The sequence below is a fragment of the Camellia sinensis genome, chromosome 7 (genome assembly GCF_055761805.1).
Source record: "Camellia sinensis isolate YWXY chromosome 7, ASM5576180v1, whole genome shotgun sequence".
NCBI classification, from domain to species: Eukaryota; Viridiplantae; Streptophyta; class Magnoliopsida; order Ericales; family Theaceae; genus Camellia; species Camellia sinensis.
The window spans coordinates 165,324,267-165,347,232 of NC_138967.1; the positions used below are offsets into that span (position 1 = coordinate 165,324,267).

A 22,966-nucleotide genomic window follows, 5' to 3' on the forward strand; every position below is an offset into this window, starting at 1 on the left:
TTTTTTTTTTTTGAATGTGTGACAGGTATGATATGATATTCCAATGTAGCTGGTATTAATGTGACACTCCAAAAAAATTTAAAAAAAAATTCCTTATGTTGTGTTTGGTTGGGTGATTTTGGAAGGGATTTGGAAATAAAAATAGAAAATGTATGTGAAATTATGTGAAATATAAATATATTTTATTCACATTTCATCTAATTTTTTCATTTTCCTTTCCAAATCCATTCTCAAATTTCCTAACCAAATAATAATTTATCTTTTAATACTATTTTAGTGAAAAAAAAAAAAAAAAAAACCTCAAAAATCGTTTCCCAAACAGGGCCATTATGCCTTCACATTGTCCATGTGTCCCCTTACATTATCTAAGTAAATTATTGAAATGAGAAAAGTTAAAATTTATCATCTTTGGATTACCTTAATTAGTATATGACGCTTTGTTCTAAGTATAATGTAAGGATCACAAAATTTTCATAATTATTCTCATGAAATTTTTTTCATAATACCTAACATTGCTGCTGGATTGAAATAAATAGTCAAACCATCTAAAGAGACTCAACATATTCTTCATTCCACAGCCGAGAGAGAGAGAGAGAGAGAGAGAGAATAAGAAAACTAGCAGTAGACTCAAATATGGGTAGTATTTGTATCCCAGTAATTGATATGAAAGAAGATTCTGTAGGACAATCAGAGAAAATAGTAGAAGCATGCAGGGAGTGGGGATGTTTCAGGATCATCAACCACGGCGTCCCACCAGAGTTGATGGCGGAGATGAAGGTGGCGACGCAGTCTCTGATGGAGCTCCCGGTGGAGATCAAACGGCGGCGTTATCATCCAGTGGAAAGCCATGGGTATGTATCAGTTAACAAAGTCAGTCCAGTTTATGAGAGCTTGTTGGCTTGTCATGACTCCTGTGTCCCTGGTGCTCTTGATAATTTTTTGGATCTCATGGCTGTCTCTCCTCACCTAAGGTGCTCTCTCTCTCTTCCTCTCTCTCTCTCTCACTCCATGTTGCTTCAATAATCTGCTTAGATAGACGGTTCAAATAAACAAAAAAATAGATCTGAAATTAATAAGTCCAAAACTTCTTAAACTTAAACTCTAGGCACACTCGTTGAATGAGGGGGAATCTTTTCCTTCTTGTTATATACTGGGGATTTTTGTGTGGTTTATAGGGATGGCAATTTAAATCGGTTAGATAGGGATTCGATTTTTCGATTCCGATTAAAACAGATTTTTCTCAAAAATTATTTCCATAAAATCGGGAATGGAATTAAAAATTTAATCCCTAATAATTTTCAAGCTGGGAATCTCCATAAAATCGGGAATGGAATTAAAAATTTAATCCCTGATAATTTTCAGGCTGGGAATGGTAATAACTTTCCCAGACCCGGCCCGGCCGCAAACAGCCCTGAACGTCCCATATATATATAATATATATGTTTAGGCTGCTTTATATTATATATTATATGTTTGTTTAGACTACTTTATGACGTATTATATATATATATATATGTTTAGGTACGCAGGTTCTTAAGGACTAGTCAAAAAGCATTCTCAACTGTTTCACTCTCTTTCTCTCTCTTCTCCCTTTACCCTCTGTGAGAGAGATGAATTCTCTTTCTTCTCCCTTTAGTCAAAAAGCATTCTCAACTCTTTCGCCTTCCAGATTTAAGCCACGGAGAAGCATTCTCAACTCTCTCACCTTCCAGATTTAAGCCACGGAGAAGCCTAGAGATAGATCGGGAACGGAGAGTTCCTTCCAAATCTGAGTCGCGATGAACATTTCTTCCGATCTGAGATATATATATCGATATACAATTTTTTTGTTATTGATGTTAATAATGATGATTATTGATAATGATTTTGTAGACTATAGTTGTTGATGTTGATGTTGATGATGATGATGAGAGATATTGCTTTGCTCCTTTTTTTTTTTTTCTTTTTGGTCGGAGATTTTCAGGATCGGGGAAACCGATCCCCGTTAGGAGGCGGGGGCGGGAAGGGTAATAGGTTCCCAATCACGGCCGGGTCGGGGGAATTTTCACCATCAGGGATCGGGGACGGGGAGTGTGATCCCCGGCCCGCCCAGCCCCACCCCGCCCCGTTGCGATTCCTAGTGGCTTATTTTGGCCAACTTATAGATTTTAGTTTTGAAAAAAAGTTATTTTGAACTGTTTGGTTAAAATTATTTCAAATAATTTCTGATTCTTGTAATTTATTTTAACTTACAAAAATTGATTCTGAGAAGCTGCTCACCATTTACTTCTGATTATTAACTTCTGTTGTGGACACCTTACTTTAAGGTTATACTCTTAGATTTTTTTTATTTTTTATTTTTAAAAAAAAAAAAAAAAGACCCAAATGGATTATGAATTATTATTATTATTTTTTATGAGAAATGTAAACAAGTAGTGAATAACAAAAAATAAAGGTTAATTCAAAAAGTTATTTCACAGCTTATTTAATAAACATTACTCAGCAATTTAAATCTATAATCTAACAGTTACACCAAATAGATTAACAGTTTCTGATTAAAGTCATAATTTATAATCTGTTAAGTTATAATCTACAATCTGTTAAGTTATAATCTACGATCTGTTTTAAAAGTTACATCAAACGGGGCCACTATTGGCCTCGTTTAGAAACATGATATTTCAGTAATTTTTTAATTTTTTGGACTAAAATATGAGGTAAAAAAATTAATATGTTTAGAATGACTTTTTGATTTTTTACGAAAAGATGTGTAAAAAGTAAAGAGAAAAGAAAATCTTTAACTTTTTTATATAAATTATAAATTTTTTGATTTGTTTAATAGCTTTTTAACTTTTAGATTAAAACACTCAAATGTCAAATGAGGCTTCTGTCTACCTATATGTAGTAATACTGCGAACTTAAATTTAATTAAAATTTTATCAAGAAACATTAATGTAATTGGGTTTTATACACGGATTTTACTATACAATAATTAATATTGCATTTGTGGTAACTTTTCTTTTTCTAGGACGGTAGAGTTTCCATCTGGTCTATATGAGATCACCCTTTTTAATTCAATTATGTACATATTAGTATATCAATTAGTATTATATCATTGTTACTGATTTCACTTATTATATAAATTACAAATATCTAAAACGTTTAAAATTATGTCACATCTGTTAATATATTAATTAGTACATTAATTAGTACATATATCATTATTCTTCTAATTAAAGTGGGATTACATAAAACCAACATTGGAAGAGAAAAATCATAACATGAGTTTAGAAGAATATCATGTGATCATGTGCCCGATAAATAGTGTATTAGTATTTCTTTCATGATATGCCATTATTATTTTATTTTTTGGGATCATATATGATCTCTTATTATTGGGCGGGTAGACATCTAGGAAGCATAGATACGGATACGAGATACGGATACTACATGATACGGATACGGCGATACGACAGAACCTAAAAAAATAGGATATGGGTACGGCTAGGATACGTTTGTGAAAAATATGTTTTTTAAATTTATTTATAGTGAGTTACACATAAGCTAAAGAACGTTGAGAAACCACAATGTAATTTTATAATGCAAAATATTATCCTTTAAGAATTTTGTATTAATTTAAGCTAGTAGCTTATTTACTTTTTAAATTTTTAATAGGTCTTGCAAATATTTCATTTCAGTATCAAGTTTAATATATTTATATTATAATAATAGAACAATTCACAACTTGCCCTTTACTTTTTCCTTTGACACTAGTGAAAAATATTGTATTCAAATTTATTTACTTATTTATTTATTGATATTAATTTTACCATTGTTATATTCTCTTGTTAATTCTTACTTTCTATGTAGTTATAGGGGACATGCATGAAACAATTATGATATATCAATTTGATAAATTCTATTATTTAACTCACTATGCTCTTCTTATTGAAGAACTTAACAAAGTATTAGAAAAACATTCTTATATTTATACTTGTAATTATTTTATTACTATGCAAGAAATGTTACAATTCTAATTTCATATAGATGCAGTTGGGAAAGTAGGGCTTCCTATGACTGCAAAAATAAATCAGTAACCTACCAAAAATTAAACAAATACAAAAAAATAAAAGGTTTTACCAATATTTTTTGTGACAGGAAAACAGTAGTGAAGTACTTTGAAGCAATCAATGAGCAAGCATTGGACATGGGGAGGAAGTTGGGGGAAGGGATGGGGCTGAAAGGGGATTTGTTCAAGGATTGGAGTTCCCAAATGAGGTTGAACAAATACCATTTCAACCCTGAATTTGTAGGATCATGTGCTCTCTATCTACACACAGATCCTGGATTTCTTACTATTTTACAAGATGATGAAATTGTTGGTGGACTTGAAGTTGTGCACGGAAAGACTGGTGAATGTGTACATGTTGATCCCATGCCTGACTCCCTACTTGTCAACCTTGGAGATATGGCTACGGTATGTGAAACCTTTCTTGTAGATCGTGTTCGGATCTTAGAATTGTAAATGAAATTGTGAAGAGAAAAGAAAACAGTAATATTATATAAACTTGGAAGTTTTTCATAAAAAAATATTTAAAAATATCAATATCTGATCTAGATTAATCTACACATGGACGCTACAATATACCCATTTCATTTTCACCACACCCCCAAATTTTAGGACAAATTTTGAATTCCCAAACTAACTGGAAAAAAGGGGGGATAAAATTATATCAATAGTCCATGTACTTATCTAAATTTATAAATGGTTTGTAAATAAGTTATATCTTGCATATTCTTTTAAAATTGGATTTAAATGGGTTGAAAATGAATACCCTTTAAGTTTTTTTTAATTAAAAAACAACAACAACAACAACAACAAAAAGGGCAAACAAAATAAGGAATCTACCACCTCCTCCTCCTCCACCACTACCCAACCATGACCTCCTCTCAAGGGCGGACTTAGGGCTGGGCATAGATGGCTGCAACCCAGCCCAAAATTTAAAAAATTTGAAGATTTTTTTTTTCCTAGCCCAGCCCAACTCCAAATAAGGGCCAATAGGTTTTTTTTTTTTTTTTAATTTTTTAGATAGGCAACCCAATAGCAGCCTAATACTTACTCAAAAAAATAGATAGGCAACCCAATAAGATTGTATTTGTTTAAAGAACAAATCTTCCAAAACAATCCTCACATCTTCCAATTAGATAGGCATCGGCCCTTTCCGTCATCTGCAACAGCCTGCAGCAGCTCCACTTTCCTAACATTTTTGGTAAGTGTAATTAACCAATTATTTTATTTCGTTGGTTAAGAATGGATTTGATTAACAATGTGTAGACACCCCATTTTTGACCGTCCTCAAGACTCGGACGTCATCACTTGAACACTCGGTGATCATCCATGTTCGTGTTTATTTTGAGATCCCGAAGGACTCGGCTATGCGTCTTGCCTTAGGATCTCTCGACTTGACTGTTTTGTGCTTGGTTGTGGACCAAGAACTTGTGGTTTTTGCACCTAAGGGTAGGAAGTGGCTTGTTAGCCATCCCTTAAACCCACCGGCCGTGGCATGAAGCCACCGGCCTTGCTTTCTGTCTATCGACCAATTGTTTGGTCGGTCGGCACAGATATTTGGTCAGTCTACCATTTATTTGGCCGATTGTCTCTTTTTCTGGCCGGTGCCTCCTTTTTGCCTTTTTCAGGCATTGTGCATGCCAGTTGTGCCAGCTGGAGTGCACGTACTTGTCCTCAATACACGTGTATGGAGGACTTGCACCCTTAGCACCCTTTTGCTCTAAGCTTCTTGAAGAAGCTTAGACCCTTTGTCTTAGCTTCCTCCAGAAGGTTGAACCTTTTGTCTTAGCTTCCCCAATAAGCTTGGACCTTTCGTCTAGCTTCTTGAGGGAGCTTGACCCCTTTGCTTTAGCTTCTCTAAGAAGCTTTGGCCCTTGTCTATTCTATAAAAGAGAGCCTCCCTTCTCCTTTGGAGAGGTTCAACAAATCAGAGGTATATATGTCATATATATCACTCTCTCTCTATATCTCCCTCTCTCTCTACATTTGTGTGGGTTAGAGTGTTCAAAAGTGAGTTTTGTTCTTAGTTTTGCACTAAGACACCTAGTGTTACACCATACTTGGGTTATTAAGGTGTTAAGAGGTTGTTCTTAGAGTTTTGAGCTGTTTTGATCAAAGAAGGGGGCTGGAGTTGCTGTTCTTGAAGTGTTCTTCAAGGGTGAGCAGTATTGCTTTATATTCCCCATTCTTGCACTAGCTTTTAACCTATCTTGCATGTTATTTTGAGCTTTATGTATAATTGATAAAAGTTCTGATTTTTCATGTTTAAGATGTTTCATTAAGGTCACTTTTGTGTTTGGGGTTGTCCTCCCCCTCTTAGGCCTTGTTTGGCCCCTTTTTGTGCCTTCTTTGTTGAGCTTTGGGAACTTTCATGTATTGGCCTTCTCACCACTGAAATCCAGAGGATTTTTAGTGGTGGTGAAGGGGTTTTGAGGTCTTTCATAGGGGAGGGACACCCCTCTCCCCTTATGTCTCATATGCTTGTGTTTTTGGCTCATAAAGGTAGCATGCATGCTTAGTTGGTTTTAGCTCCATCTCAGAGGCTTTTGGGTGTTATTTGGTCATATTATACCTCTGTTTTTGGTCAGATTAATAGTCCATTGCATGTGTCATACACTTGCTTTGTAATCCCCTTCATTGTCATAACATGCGTCTTGCATTTGGACCACCGTGCTCACATGTTTTGGCTTATCTTTGTGAAGTTTTTAGTCATGTTTTACCATGCTTGAGGTCTGAATTTGGTTGTCTTAGCCATGTTTGCCATGCTTTGTGTAGCTTCTTTGCATTCTAGCTTGTAGGCTTTGAGTGTGTGAGTCATGAGCATGCTTTGCTTGAGCCATTTCAGTGATTTGGAATCAGTTATCATGCTATTTCAGTCCATGTTTTATGCTTATATACTTGCATCTACCACCATTTCAATGTCTTGAAGAGTTGTGGTCTTATGCTCCATGTTTGGGCCATTATGCATGCCTCCTTGTTTAAGTCATTTAGATGCCATCTAAGTGGGTTTTAGGGGGACATTTTGGCATATTATAACTCTGTTTTTCATCACATAATCCATGCCATGTTTGATTGTGATAGTTGTAGTAGAATACTCCCTTTTTGTGGCCTTGAATGCCCTTTGTTTTGGGCCCATTTTTTAACATGTTTTGACCCCATCCAATGTATGTCCTAGCCTTATTTTGGTCTGCCTTAGGACTGATTTAAGTCATTTTGGCTCTTTGAGGCTTGGTTGGTATGACCATGGCTTGAACCCTTTTGTTAGCCTCAAATTTTGGCCTTCATTACATACCTTGCTTGCATGGTTTGGGTGATTTGGCATCATCCCTTGCACATTTTCAGAGATTTCATGCTTGCCATTTATCCATGTTAGTCTCTTTTGAATGTGTTTAAAAATTCCCTCTTTATGTTTAGGTGATAGACTAATTAGCATGCTTGTTTGCTTTACATTTTGTGCCTTCACCCATCACTTTTGGCCACTATTTATGGCAAGGCTGAGGTCTGCCCTTTGCGGTTTAAGTCCACCATTGCATGTTTGTCGCATGTTGGTTGCATATTTGGTTCATTGTGTGTTGTCACATGCTAGTTCCATTGCATATTTTTCCATGTTTGCTACATTGCATTTTGCATGCTTGGCATATTGCACATTTGTATGTTTAGTTTACATTACATTTGGCATGCTTTGCTAACTTAGCCTCATGTTGCATACTTGAGCCATTTTACATATTTGAGCCATATCGCATACATACATTGCACTGTGTTTGGTTTGGGGTGTCAAGCTAAACATGAGAAATGAGGTGTGTTCGTACTTAAAGTGACGAAACACGTCTCAATCCTCGGTTGCCAACACCCTTGATCTCAAAATGATAGGGCGTGAAGCATTCATTTGTTTTGTTGCATGCATTTACATTGATTTGCAAACTTGGTACCTTTGGCCATCATGCGTCGAAATGCGCGATTGGTGGCCCGAGTACCGAGGGCCACACTCCCTTGAGATCATAGCATGATAGGAAGGGTGGCTATGCACACACTGTCTTGAAAATTCCATGCCATGCACTGTCTGTCCTCTGTTGCAGCAAAACCAGTATTTTGCAGGAAGAAATGGTCGACCGTCCATTTTCACTGCCAACCGACCATCAATGTCAAGCCGGTGATCCAATATTTGGCCGATGGCCACATTTTCATGACCGATAATGTTTTACCTTGGCCGGTGGCATCCCAAAGTGGGCAGGGAGTGTTTCAGAAGCATCACAAATGTTTTCATGGTTCTCAGAGGTGCAGAACAGTGTAAACAGAGGCAACAGTGGCATGGTTACGAGTTTCCGAGCGAGGCGAATTGAGCATGCATCATCCAAGCATTCCGAGGCAGAGCTGCGGCGGCCTCTTTACTACTTTAGTTGACTAGTTAATTTGTTAATTAGTTAAGTGGTTGTGTAATATTTAATTAGCTTGTTAGTTAATTAAATTTGTATTATTCTTTCGGACCCTCCGAGCGAGGGCAATTGTGTAATAAGTGTGCGTGAGTATGTGTATGTCTTCCAACCACACGTCTTTCTCCCTTTTATTTACTAGCTTATAATGGTTAGATTAGGGCATGTTTCAATTAGCATACTTATGCTCGCATGTTTGCATCCATTCATCTGTCTTGCATGCACCGGGCTCGGTGCATCATACTAACTGCATTGTATTTCAATTCCGAGTTGAATACATGTTATTTGTTGCATTCCATGTGCCATGTTTAGAATAGCTGAGCCTGTCGTAGTTGCATTTTTGCATGTGTTGCATTAGGCATTTCAGCATAGTTAGGGCTCATGCATGATCTCTAATTAGCTTCTTTCTTTGGCTTGGAGTACTCAGTAAGCATTTATGCTTTAGCATCCTTACATGAGTGTGAGTGTTGCCATGGCAGTATGCTTACCATGAGGCTATATGCTTATATGATATAACTGCCTGAATGCCTGTGGGTGAAGGTTGGATTATCAGAATTGGAATAATGCATTGACTGTGAGATTTAAGGCCCACTTGAGAGTGGCAAATCCATATTTTAGCCTATTTGCGAGTAGCAAACTGTTTTCAAAATAAACATGAAATGTTTTGTTCCAATTCAGGCGATCCAGTCTATACTTGTATGTCGTGCGCATCACATAGTAAATCTAGGCTAATAACCGGAATAAGAACGCATAATGTTTTCAAAACTAAATATCATGGTTAGTAGAGGCCGATCTTTGATCAGGCGAGCGGGAGTGCTCACGAAGTGACCTTCCCCAATCATACCCAAGTTCTCGAGCCGAGGCAACTTTGGTGATGACAGACACATGGTCTTAGGCAACGAGTCAAGGTTTCCTAAATTCCCCCAAAATAAAATATTTAGGTGGCGACTCTGTATCTGGCAAAGCAGTCCATGTTTGGCACTTCTTTCTAAAAATCTATTTTTCAAAACGATTTGCCGGATTTGGACTCTTTGGTGATTTATCAATCTCACATCGCACATTGTGATATCAGATTAAGAACCGTGACAATCTGAGAGTCCGAACTGTAGTGAGCCCCAAATGAACGAGACAGGATTCCCTCCCCGGACGTTCGGGGACGTCTACACAATGGTTTTGCAATTTTGTCTTTATGCAACAAATATTATATTGCTCTATGTTTTTTATGATGCTACCTTGTTCAATGTTCTATATTGCTCTTAGTTTTTGAACTTTGAATGAGTTTTTTTGGACATATATAAAAATAATGAAAGCTTAAATAAAAATTATTGAGGATGTATATAAAAATCCTAATATTTAAAATTATTGTGAATATACTGGTTTAATATTAAATAGGGCTAAAAAAAAATTAGGTTATAAATAATGGAACCTCCACACCCAAAAAAGGAAAAACCCCTTTCTCATTCTATCCCTTATCAGTTGGGTTATGCATTGGGCCCTAAGTGGTAGGCTTGGGTTGTTCATAGTGGGTTATGGGTTTTATGAGCCTATCCACGTCAGTAGTCCCCCATTCCCAAGTGCAGCTTTAGTCCAACGAAGGGAATAAATAGTGAAAGGAACGGCCGACCAGAAGTGCCCAAGTGGAGGGACCGACCGTGAGGAGGGCCGACCATGAAGGGTAGATAAGCGAGGGGACCGACCATGAGGAGGGCCGACCACGAAGGGTAGCCGAGTGGAGAGACCGACCATGAGGAGGGCCGACCGTGAAGGGTAGCTGAGTAGGGGGACCGACCATGAGGAAGGCCGACCGCGAAGGGTAGCCGAGCGGGGGAACCGACCATGAGAAGGGCCGACCGCGAAGGGAAACCGAGTGGAGGGACCGACCATGAGGAGGGCCGACCGCGAAGGGTAGGGCGGCGGGGCGCGGGGCTCGAGAGGCGGCGAGTCACGTGACGACTGGAAGTGGGAAGGGGGGCAGTGAATCGTGGTCATACACGTGGCAGCATCTGGTGGGGGGAGGTCAGGCGTTGGGCTAAGAGTGAAACGATAGGTTATTATAGGGTGTTGAAAAGACAGTGTTGGCGATTTTTTGAAAAATTTTCAAACTGGCGAAATTTAGTAGGGCCCTTGGAATAAGGGCAAATCTTGGGCCTTTGGGATTACTCGCTTTACCTATCTTTTCGCAAAACATCAAAACATTCCCAGCATAAACTCCTTTGTTGCCGACAATACACCCCTGCAACACTTCTGGAATTTTCTTGCGCCCGCATCCGAAGCTATTCGAAGACATACAACAGGGATGGCACAAGAGGAAGCAACCACCGCAAGGGTTGATCCCCTAGGGGAGAATGACGTGGTGGACTTGGCAGAACGATATAGGAGGGAGAGGCAAGTGGAGAAATCAAGAGAGCCGACGGGTTTAGCTCGTTCGTTGACGATGATAGCGGCTCCGAAACCAATCAGCCAGGCTGAGCTAGATCACTAGCATACGAAGGCTGACAAGTCAACCATTACGGCGGAGGAGTTAGAGGGTATACGGAAAAAATACCAGGTGCCTGAAGAAATAGAGTTGATGTTACCGACAGTAACGGAGAGGCCTTCCGACGCCTGGCCAGAGGAGTTTGCCCTATATGAAGAGGCGTTAAAGGGAGGGTTGAGGTTGCCGCTTCCACAGGTGGTAGTGGACGTCCTCAACCGACTAGAAGTCGCGCCAGGCCAACTAATGCCCAACGCATGGAAGATTGTACTAGCCTGTGCAAGTGCGTGGCCGAAGGCAAACGAGGGAGCGGCCATGACGGTGGACGAGTTTTTTGCCTGCTATAAGGCCTCGGGCCAGGAAGAAACTTGGGTCACGTTGCAGGCGGCGGCAGGAAGGGGTTTGGTGGCGGGGTTGCCGTCATCAATTAAAGGATGAAGGCTGCAATGGATCTATGTATCTGCGAACGGCGGAGTTGGAGTACGCACAGTGTGGAGGGTACCCACCAAGTCTATGGAGCCAAAGCTAGGGGTTGCAGCGGAGGAGAGGGTGAAAAACGTAAAGGCATGGAGGGAGAATGAGGGGGTCAGATGGGACGACCTCGTTCAGCCATCAGCTTTGTTTGCCGCAGGATTGGGCCCTCAGCCAACCGGTAGGGATCTGGCACTGGCAGAGCTTGAGGCAAAGAGGAAAGTGCAAGAGGTGGAGGACCGGGCCATTTTTGCCAAAACCAATAAGTTCAAGGAAGTGCAGTTAGGCCCGCCACCAAAACCAGCCGCGAGGGAAAGAATCCGACTGCGCCCCAAGCCACTGGGGGGAAAAGACTTGGGCAGTTTCGAGCCACGACCGCCCCCCGTTGATCCAGTGAATGAGAGGGAAAATAAGGAGGGGGAGGTCTTGAAGAAGAAGAAGAAGAAGAGAAGGGTTGCCCTTGAGGAGGCCTCAGATGCGCCTGGGTTGAAGAGGGCGAGGGCGGGCGGTGAGGGCACTCTGATGGCGGAGGAAACAAGGAAGAAAGGAGTGGAGGCTACTCCAGAAGCGGTCGTCCTCCCAGAGGCATAGGGAAAGAAGAGCCAAGGGGTCTTAGAGGAAGAAGGGCATGCGAGCGCCCTGGACCCCAAGGTGCGATTAGAAAGTGGGTCGGCTAACTCAAGGAAGTGATGGAGCAGCAGCCCAAAGGGGGCCCTGCGCCCCAAGGAGAAGGGGCCAGGCTGATGACTGCAATCTACCACGCTCGCACCATGTCTGGGCAGCTGGAGGGAGAAGAAGGCCCAGCCAGGGTGGCTGCATATCGCCTTGTGGAGATTGTGGACGAGGCAGCCGTGCCCTCGGTTTCCAGGTTCAATGACACTGAGCTGCCAAGGGGGTTGTGCTCTGCCCAAATGGAGGTAACTTCCTTAGCAGGGGCTCTACTGAGAAAGGCGGTGTCTATGAAGGTCAAGTCGAAGGAGGCTAAGGCCCAGCTTGCAAGTTTCAAGAAGGAGAGTGCAAGCTGGAAGAGGGCTGCACGAAGCGCGTGTGCTAGGGGTTAGCAGGAGGTTGAGAAGGCAAAAAGATAGAACTATTGGCGATCGTGCAGGGCAATGTTGCCGATCGTGCCCATGCTGAGCTGCTGGTGGTCGGGTTGGAACTGGAGGACGAACGCCGCAAGGTAGTGTCGCTTAAGTTCTAGCTAGCTGGCGAGCAGAAGAAGCTGGGGGAGGCTCAAAATGCCTGCACAGTCGCCACCGAGCGGTTTGAAGAGGCAATGATCAACAATGAAGAACTGCGCGCCCAGCAGATCAAAGAGAATGATGAAGCAGACGTGAAGATTGCTAGGCTGCAAAAGGAGCTGGAGGACGAGCGTGCTAGGTCAATGGAGGAGAAGGCAAGGTTGCAGAAGGAGCTGGAGGATGAAAAAATCAAGGCCACCTCTGAAAGGGCAGCATATCCCGATCTGTATGTCGCAGCAATGGAGCAATTCAAGGGGTCTGCTGAATTTCAGATGGCGGTCGACGCCGCGGTCGCCAGCAACTTGGCAAGGGAGGTGTCTGGGGGGGCGAGCCCGTCAGGAATGACTATTGGGGGCAGGACTGAAGCAGAGGTTATTGAGAGCTTCCAGCGGTCGGACTTCTACAAACATAAAATGGCTGAGTTCTGGGATAGTGGCTGGAAGATGTTCAAGCGGAAGGCAGAAGAACTGTTCCCAGACTTGGACCTAAGTGGTGTACGGATTGATGAAGATGACGTGGCCCAGACCCTCCTAGATGAGGGCGTTGAAGAAGAAGATCTCGTTTGAAGTGAGGAAGAGTGATTGGTGTGAGTTGTACAAGTTTTTTGTTTGTTTTTTTTTTTTTTTTGGATTGCTGTAAAGAACGTATGTACAAGTTTTGTGAATAAATAAAATTTGAGTTGTGTTTTCAGTCCATTATTTTTTCTTGTGCATCTAAAATGAATGAGAATAGCAACTTATATAAGGCTTATGTATAAATTATTGTGAAGTGTAAAATGTAAGGAAAACTCAATGTAAAGTGAATTTTAACTTGTAAGAAAAATTCAACGCAGAGTGAAAGTGAGAAAAACTCAATGCAGAGTGAATTTTAACTTGTAAGAAAAATTCAATGCACAGTGAGAGTGAGAAAAACTCAATGCAGAGTGAATTTTAACTTGTAAGAAAAATTCAATGCAGAGTGAGTGTGAGAAAATATGGCTACTGTGCTTATGATCATGAAGTCAAAATGGTGGCTTCGGCCTGGCTGGGGCTTTAAGTGACTCGGCCTGGTCGAGCTCTTCATGCTCAGTCTGGCTGAGGCTTTAGGTGACTTGGTCTGGACGAGCTCTTCATGCTCAGTCTGGCTGAGTCTTTAGGTGACTTGGTCTGGACGAGCTCTTCATGCTCAGTTTAGCTGAGGCTTTAGGTGACTTGGTCTGGACGAGCTCTTCATGCTCAGTCTGGCTGAGTCTTTAGGTGACTTGGTCTGGACGAGCTCTTCATGCTCAATCTGGTTGAGTCTTTAGGTGACTTGGTCTGGACGAGCTCTCCATGCTCAGTCTGGCTGACTCTTTTTGTGCTCAGTCTGGCTGAGGCTTTTTGTGACTCGGTCTGGCCGAGCTCTTCATGCTCAGTCTGGCTGAGGCTGCAATCAAAGCGTTATTGGAATACCACAGATAGTTGAGATATAAGCTTACTGTTATACAAAGTGCAGCCCGTGGGGTCACAAATTTACACTATATGATGAGAAAATGAGAACATAGATTGTCCAAAAGAAAATACAACATTTTGGACGATACAAAAATACAACTTTTATTGAAAATAGCGCTTCAAATGTTCAGCGTTCCAAGGGTGGGGGAGGTCTCGACCTTCCATGTCCTGAAGTCGGTAAGTGCCTGGTCGTGGTCTGGCTTTCACAACGTAAGGTCCCTCCCATTTGGCTGCCAGTTTGCCTTCAGTTGGATTTTTTGTGGCAAGAGTTACTTCTCGTAAAACAAGGTCCCCTACTGCGAACGCCCTTGGTCGGACTCTGCGGTTGTAGTGTGTTCTCATTTTCTGTTGGTAGGAGGCCAGTCTGACAGCAGTGGTTTCTCTGAGCTCTTCGATTAGGTCAAGGTCAGCCCGACAGAGCTCTTCGGCTAGTTCTGGTTCGGATGTAAAACCCTTGGGGTAGGCAGACCTACTTCCACTAGGATGACCACCTCAGCGCCGTATGTTAAGCGAAAGGGGGTCTCCCCAGTGGGAGTCCAAGCGGTAGTACGGTAAGCCCAGAGTACATTCGGTAATTCCTCAGCCCAAAGTCCTTTAGCAACTTCTCGCTTAGTTTTGATGATCTTCAAAAGAGAACGGTTGGTAACCTCGACTTGGCCATTGGCTTGGAGATGACCTGAGGAGAAGAAACAGGGTTGGATCTGGAGGTCAGCACAAAACTTCATGTACTTGGCATTGTCGAATTGTTTGCCGTTGTCGGAGACGATGGCTTGAGGGATGCCAAACCTACATACGATCGACTGCCAGATGAATTTGGTTGTGTTTCGTTCAGTAATGGTGGCAAGGGTTTCTGTCTCTACCCACTTGGTGAAGTAATCATTGGCGACAATCGCGAACTTGGTCTGGCCTCGGCCGGTGGGAAGTGGTCTAACTAAGTCGATCCCCCATTTGGCGAACGGATAGGGACTGCAAAGTGTGATCAGCTCTGTAGGAGGAGCATGGGAGATGTTGGCAAAGCGTTGACACTTATCACATTTGAGTACGAAGTCAGTCTCATCTTCGTTGAGAGTAGGCCAGAAATAACCAGTGCGAAGTATTTTGTGGGCTAGTGACCTGCCGCCTGAATGATTACCGCAGATACCCTCATGGATTTCTCGCATCACATAGGTTGCTTGAGCTGGATTGAGGCATCGCAGATACGGGCGTGAAAAGCCATGTTTGTACAAGACACCACCGACGAGGATGTAATTGGACGACCGGGCCATAACTTTGGCGGCTTACTGTTGGTTATCTGGAAGTTCCCCCGTTGTCAAAAATAGAAAAATGTCCGACGCCCAAGGGATGGGCTCATTCTGGAGGAACTGTACTTTTTGCTGGTCGGGAGAAATGGCAGGGTGGGCTAGGTACACGAGACGGACACCACGGCTGAGGTCGGACTGGTCTGCAGAAGCCAACTGAGCCATCTCGTCTGCCTTAGAGTTTTCTGCCCGAGGGATGTGCTGGATGTGGAACGTATTGAAAAGGCGAATAAGGGGAAGTGCAATATCCCTATAAGCCCGCATTGTGTCCTCCTTTGCATCAAATTCTCCCGTAATTTGTCTGACAATGAGCTGGGAGTCGCTAAACACCCAGATATGACTGACACCAATGTCCCTGGCTAGGCGGAGACTTGCTATCAATGCCCCGTATTCGGCCTTACTGTTACTGGCATCGAGCAAGAAACAGAGAGCACATTTGAAATAACCACCCTCAAGGGTGGTGAGGATGAGACCAGCCCCGCTGCCTTCTCTGCGGGATGATCCGTCGACGTTGATAGTCCAAGAATGAGGGTCTTCGGGCTCGATAGGGGTTGGTGGGGGTGGAGGGGTCGCGGTTGGGGTAGGATTTGTGAACTCCATGATGAAATCGGCGATAGTCTGCCCCTTAATTGCTGTTCAAGGTCGGTAGGAGATGTCAAACTGGCTAAGTTCCACCGACCATTGCATGAGTCTATCCGAGAGCTTTGGTTGTTGCATTACCTTCTTCAAAGGTTGGTCGGTGAGGACCACTATGGAATGGGCTTGGAAGTAAGGACGGAGTCGTCTGGAGGCGGTGACCAAGGCCAAGGATAATTTTTTTAACAATGGGTAATTATGCTCGGCGCCCCTGAGGGCCCGACTGATGTAGTAGACCGGCCATTGAACAGAGTCGTCTTCCCTAATAAGAGACTGCACTGACTGCGGTGCTTGAAACGGCTAAATAGAGGAAGAGGGGTTCACCAGTGATTGCCTGAGAAAGGAAGGGGGGTTGGCCATGCACTGCTTCAACTGTTGAAAGGCCTCTTCAGACTCGGTCGTCCATTCAAAAGTTTGCCGAAGAACTTTGAAGAAGGGGAGGCACTTATCCGTTGCACAGGAAATGAAGCGATTGAGGGCGGCAACTCGGCCAGTGAGTCTCTGAACTTCCTTAACCGTTCTGGGTGACTGCATTTCAATCAAGGCCTTGATCTTTTCAGGGTTGGCTTCAATGCCCCGCTGACTGACCATGAAACCCAAGAACTTCCCAGATCCTGCGCCGAAGGCGCACTTCTCCGGGTTGAGCTTCATTTGGTACTTCCGTAGGGTGGCGAAGGTCTCTCACAGGTTGGTCAGATGGTCAGCGGAGAGTTTGCACTTGACTAGCATGTCGTCGACATATACTTCCATATTCCGACCGATCTGATGATGGAAAACGGCGTTGACCAACCGTTGGTAGGTGGCCCTAGTATTTTTCAGTCCAAATGGCATCACACGGTAATGGTAGGTGCCTCGGTCGGTAATGAAGAAGGTGTGTTCCCGATCAAATGGGTGCATCAGAATTTGGTTATACTTAGAGAAGGCATCCATGAAGCTGAGCATTTGGTGACCGGCCGTGGCGTCGACCAGCAGATCTATGCGGGGAAGAGGATAACTGTCTTTGCGGCAAGCTCGGTTGAGGTCTAAGTACTCGACATAGAGTCGCCATTTACCATTGTTCTTGCAGACCAGGACCACGTTTGACAACCATCTAGGATAGTCCACGTTTTTGATGAATTGTGCCTCAAGGAGCTTGTCGACCTCTGCGGCAATGAGAGTATTGCGCTCCGAATGGAAAATGCGCTGCTTCTGGCGGTGAGGTCGGAAATGGGGTTCAATGCTGAGGCGATGGGTTATGAATGAGGGGTCAATACCCGGCATGTCTGAGTGGATCTAGGCAAATACATCGTTGTGCTCAATAAGGAGGGCAGTAAGGTCGGCCTTTGCTTGGGGGGACAATTGGCTGCCGATTTTGGCGGTTTTCACCAGGTTGGTGGGGTCGATGGGAACCTCAACGAGCTCCTCCACAAGTTCCCCTCTGACCAACTCATCCTTATCCCGGACGTCAAGTCCCTCAATGATCATTGTCTCTTTCAGCTTGATTTCTTTGAGTGAGGTGACATAGCATTCCCTGGCCATGGTCTGTTCTCCCCTTACAGTCCCGACCCCCAAATCGGTGGGAAACTTAATGGCAAGGTGATAAGTTGATGTGATGGCTTAAAAGGCATTTAGAGCGGTACGGCCAATGATGATGTTATAGGCGGATGGGCAGTCGACAACAAGGAAGGTGAGCAACTTTGTAGTCTGCCGTGGGTACTCGCCGATTGTGATGGGGAGATCGATGGAGCCGATGGAGGTCACCCGGTCGCCAGTGAAACCAACCAAAGGGGTTTGTAGAGGAGACAGACTTTCCTCTCCAATTTTGAGCTGGCGAAAGCAGTTGAGAAAGATGATGTCTGAAGAACTGCCGTTGTCGATGAGAACTCGTCTAACCTTGTAGTTTGAGAGGAGGGAAAAAATGACGAGAGGGTCATCATGAGGATAACAGATGCCTGTACAGTCAGCGTTCGTGAAGGTGATAGGCTCGGTCCACTGCTTGGGCTGTTTGGAGGGTCGGTCGACCGTAGCAACTGCTTTGTCTGAGCCCTGCCTTATCTTTCTGAGTTCTGCCCTCTAAGCCGAGCGGGATGGTCCCCTGCAAGCAAGGCCGCCTGAAATGACTCTGATTTTCTCCAACAGGTGGGGGGATTGCCTGGCGGTCGAGGTTGCTGTGGAGGGCAATCATGGCCTTAGTTAGGTTGGGCTGGCTACCGGGGGGGTGCGCCGGCGGTTGTTTCTGAGGGGCTCAGTTCTTTGCCTCTGCTGAGGGCGGGTGTCCGTGAACTGGCTGAGGCGTCCCTGACGTATTAGAGTCTCGACCTGATCTTTGAGGTTAACGTACTCAGCGGTGTTATGGCCATGGTCCTGGTGAAAACGACAATATTTGGATTGGTCTTTCCGATTGGAAGGGGTTCGTGAAGGTTGGGGCCTTTTGAGGGGGTAGTCCCGCTAGATCTGATTGAGGACTTGTTCCATGGGGGAGTTAAGGGGTGTATACCGCTCGAATCGACCGGTCGGTCGGGCTGGTGCCGACCGGTCAGCTCTGGGTCGGTCGGTATAGTGTGGTGTTTGGCTATTATACTGGGTGTTTCTGGGCTCTGAGTCTTTTTTCTTTTCTCTAGGGGTCGGGTTTTTGGTTATTGGATCTTGCCGAGTGGCTAGAGAATCCTCTGCATTCATGTATTTTTGGGCTTTGGAGAGTAGGGCTGCCATGGAGGTCGGGGGGTTTTTAGAGAGAGAGAGCAGGAAGTCGGACGACCGCAGACCGGCCATGAAAGCCGTAAGGATGACCTTATCATGGTTTTCCGCCACCTGCAAGGCTTCGGTGTTGAAGCGGGTAACGAAACTACGCAGGGACTCCCCCTCGGTCTGGCGGATGTTGAGGAGTTGGGTTGCCGGACGGCGCTAGCGCTGGGCTCCGATGAAATGACTGAGGAAGGAGTCACTGAGATGCTGGAAAGTGGAGACGGAGTTTGCTGGTAACTGGCTAAACCACAGCCGAGCTGACCCCTTCAGTGTCACGGGAAAAGCTCGACACATGATCTCGTCAGGGAATGCATGGAGGATCATGAGGGTTCTGTAGGTCTCAAGATGGTCGACTGGGTCCATCGTGCCGTCAAAAGAGTCAATGGTGGGCATTTTGAACTTGGAGGGTAGAGGTTTGTCCCTGATGGAGGCAACAAACGGTGAGTTTGCTGTGGTAGAAGGTTTATGCTGGATGTTCTACATGACCCCTTGGAGTTGGAGCTTCATGGCTCGGAGTTCTGCATCCCAGAGAGGGATGTTATCACCACCAGAAGGGAGAGGGGATTGGACGCTACAGGCTTCCCCCTTAGGGGTTGGTGCCAGGACCGATGGATGCAGGGGTCGAGGTGGTGGATTTATGTGAGGAGGAGGAGGTTGCAGGCCTTCCAAGTTCGGTGGATAGGGCTGCGGGATAGTATGGCTCGGGGCTCGTTCTTGGTTGGACGGAATATCTGGAGGTGGTGGAGGAGGCATTGGAAGGTCCCTTTGGAGTAGAGCATTTATCAGGGCTTGGTTTTGCTCGGCCATGCGGTTGATGCTGTTGGTAAGCTCGATGAAATACTGTGGTGGGTTGTTTGGATTGGGGGGGTCGGCTTGATGGTCGGCAGCATTTTGGTGAGAAGCCATGGATCTAGTCGTGACCATACATGTTGATGGGTAGCAGGAAAAGATTATTGGAACAGGATCTCCAGCGACAATGAGCACAACTGGCGCACGGAGCAAAGCGTTTCCACAAACGGCGCCAACTGATGTTACAGTTACGATACAACGGGTTCCAGAGGGAATGGGTCGGACTGGTCCACGCTTCTCCAACCGATATCTGAATGGCCAAGCCCACTTGAGAACCTGCACAGGAGTTCAACGGGGAACGGGGAGTCCCCCAGCGAACCCTCCGACGAGCAAGTTAGAGAGAGAGAAGTGGAATGTAGAGATATGGATTAGAGAGATAGGAAAACTTAACCTTCTTCTTGTCTTCAACGTCTGCTTATATCCTTTGGTAATCATTTCGTTGTCCCGTCCGACCTGTCACCTTGGCCAAAAGTCTATGCTGTAGCTTACCTTATTCAGGGTGAGGGCGTGCTGTCCCGACGGAGAGGTGTTGTCGTAATAAATGCTGTGAGGGGCTGCATTAATGGTGATGTCCAGTGGCAATAATTTTGCAAATCTTTGTCTGCTGAGGTGGCTTGCCCTTTACCTGCCACGTTTCTGAATATCATTGGTCCTTCATGTCATGTTGACTTCCAACTGTACTGGGCCTTATCAGTTGGGTTATGCATTGGGCCCTAAGTGGTAAGCTTGGGTTGTTCATAGTGGGTTATGGGTTTTATGAGCCTATCCACGTCAGATATTAATCTAAATTATATTATTAAATTCTCTTCTTTTTTTTATTTAGTTATACTTAAAATATAATGTATAATTTTACCTTAATATTAATCCACTCCATTGACGAATCCTAAGTCCCCCCATGCCTCGTCTGCTAATCCACCACCACCTATAGATCCTCTTCCACAACCCAACCACGACCTCCTCCATCTATGGAAAAAGGAGTTCAATAAATACAAGAGTTGGCCAAATTACTTTGACCAATTCAATCCAACTGATTAAACTCATTTATTCACTACGCCAAAATAGGGCATTAACGGCAGTTTTTTTAACGGCGGTAACGAAAACCGCCGTTAAAGGAACTATTAACGGCGGTAACAAAAACCGTCGTTAATACCGCCGTTAATTTATCATTAACGGCGGTTTCGTTACCGCCGTTAAAAAAACGGCCACTAAAGTGTCTTTAACGACGGTAATGAAACCCTCTATTAACGGCGGTAACAAAACCGCCGCTAATGCCCAATCATTACCGCCGTTAATGACGGCGGTCTTTGCCGGCGGAGCTCCGGCAAAACTTCGGCGTGCTCCGACGAAACTCCAGCGAGCTCCGGCGAAACCATCTATAATAAAGTAAAAGTAATGTTTAAATATTTATTTAGGGAATATATTTCATGAAGAGTGGCTATGGCAAAGTGGTTGGTGTGAGTGGATGAGAGGTCTTGGGTTCAAAACTTGGGGAGTGCAAGAAGAGAGAATTACTTTTTGAAAAAATCTGAACCTGTTTACGGCGGTAAAAAACCGCCGTTTTTTGTCGACTTTTAATGACGGTAATTTACTTTTTTACGACGGTTGTACTTTTTCCGACACGTGCATAAACGGCGATAACGAAACAGCCGTTAAAGGTTTTAACGGCAGTTTTACAGCCTTTAACAGCGGTAAAAAACCGCCGCTAAAGCCCAATTTTGACGTAGTGATTAAATAGACAGATTTAATGCATAACCCATTTTGACCGGGTCTTATCCGCCCGTTTCCCATCTCTAAGCCAAAGACTCCAAACATTTTGAAGCCACTAAACCTACGTCATTGTGGTTGTGGTATAGAGTTGAGTAACGTGTAGCAAGACCCAACACATAAAAAGATTCAATGTGTTTGGTTTAAGTTTTTTGGATTAAATTTTTTAAAAATTGACTTTTTTTTATTTTCGTATTTTTTTTATTTTTAGTGAATATTTTTTAAATTTTAAACATTTTTTTTTTACTTTTTTAGATGCACCTTACTTAGATATATTTAAAAAGTAAAAAATTTGTGAAAAAATATTTTAAAAAATTAATAAATATATAAAAATATAAAAAATGTATTGAATTTTGTATTTTTTTTTATACTTTTGGTATTCAGTGAATTTTTAAAAGATTTTTTTTACAATTTTTTTACTTTTTAGGTGTATTTATGTTAGGTGTGTCTAAAAAATAAAAAAATTACTTAAAATATTAAAAAAATTCAATAAAAATAAAAAAATACGAAAAATAAGAAAGTAGGATTTTTTAAAAAGTGTTTTTTGAAAAGTATAAACAAGCAAGGTGATTGTTTTTAATTTTTTGTTTTATTTTTTTATTTCCATCTTAAAATCTTCTTTTCCTTTTTTCAAGCATGTGATTGTTGTGTATTATACAGATATGGAGCAATGGAAGACTTCCAAGTGTGAAGCACAGAGTCCAATGCTATGAAGTAAAGACAAGGTTCTCAATTGTTTTCTTTGTGTTTGGGCCAAATGACAGAGCAACTGAACAACCACCAGAGCTGGTGGATTCTCAACATCCTCGTCTCTATAATCCTATCAATTTTGCAGATTATAGATTGCTTCGACTCTCCAACAATTTACGCACTGGGGCTTTTGAGCTCTTGCGCATCAATTCCTGAATTACACAACTAATCACATAAAATAATCTTGGTCATCTATATCAGATGATGAGGCTATCGGAAAAGTTACAATTTTATTCAGTTATTTCAGTCATATTTTATATGATTGATTATGTAATCGGTTTATTATCTGTACACTTATGGTTTCCACTTATTAAGAAGTCTGTATATATATACATATATATGGAATATGAGTGTCTTCACTCTTAAGTAGACTGGACTGTCTAGAACTCTAAAATAATCTTGGACATCATAAAGGATATGATTCTATTCAATTACTTCACTTACATTTTATGTGGTTGATTATGTAATCGGCTCATTATGCATAAACTTGTTGATCCTACATATTAAAGAACCATATATATATATATATATATATGTAAATGTCTCTTCACTTTTAGGAGTGTGCGCATTGCGAGTTTAAAAATAAAATTATAAATCAAATAATAGATTGACGGATTGACAAATTGTCATTCGAACGGTTTTAGGCGAATTGACGAATTGAAGAATATTTTAACCAATTATTAAGAATATTTTTTACCCTCTTTTCTTGTAGTGTAATCACTTTAATGTAAATACCATACACAAGTTATTGAGAGTATTTGGGAAGTTGACTATTTTAATAAGTTAATTTAATTTTTGACTATTTTAGTATGTTAA

At 42.8% G+C, this 22,966-nt stretch overlaps 1 protein-coding gene across 1 annotated transcript; it reads left to right on the plus strand.

Annotated features, from left to right (window-relative positions):
• On the plus strand, window positions 1-22,581 carry LOC114276856 (2-oxoglutarate-dependent dioxygenase DAO). Its single transcript, XM_028218692.2, has 3 exons — window positions 1-971; window positions 4,135-4,453; window positions 22,061-22,581. Exons 1-3 carry the CDS (start codon window positions 634-636, stop codon window positions 22,304-22,306), a joined length of 903 nt encoding a protein of 300 aa, XP_028074493.2. The 5' UTR covers window positions 1-633; the 3' UTR covers window positions 22,307-22,581.
• Window positions 22,582-22,966: the final 385 nt, after the last annotated feature.

Excerpts from the sequence above, each read along its gene's own strand:
- LOC114276856 (XM_028218692.2), top strand. The coding sequence starts at position 634 with ATGGGTAGTATTTGTATCCCAGTAATTGATATGAAAGAAGATTCTGTA. Across the intron at positions 972-4,134 it reads GCTGTCTCTCCTCACCTAAG|GAAAACAGTAGTGAAGTACT; the intron begins GTGCTCTCTCTC and ends TTTTTGTGACAG. Across the intron at positions 4,454-22,060 it reads ACCTTGGAGATATGGCTACG|ATATGGAGCAATGGAAGACT; the intron begins GTATGTGAAACC and ends TGTATTATACAG.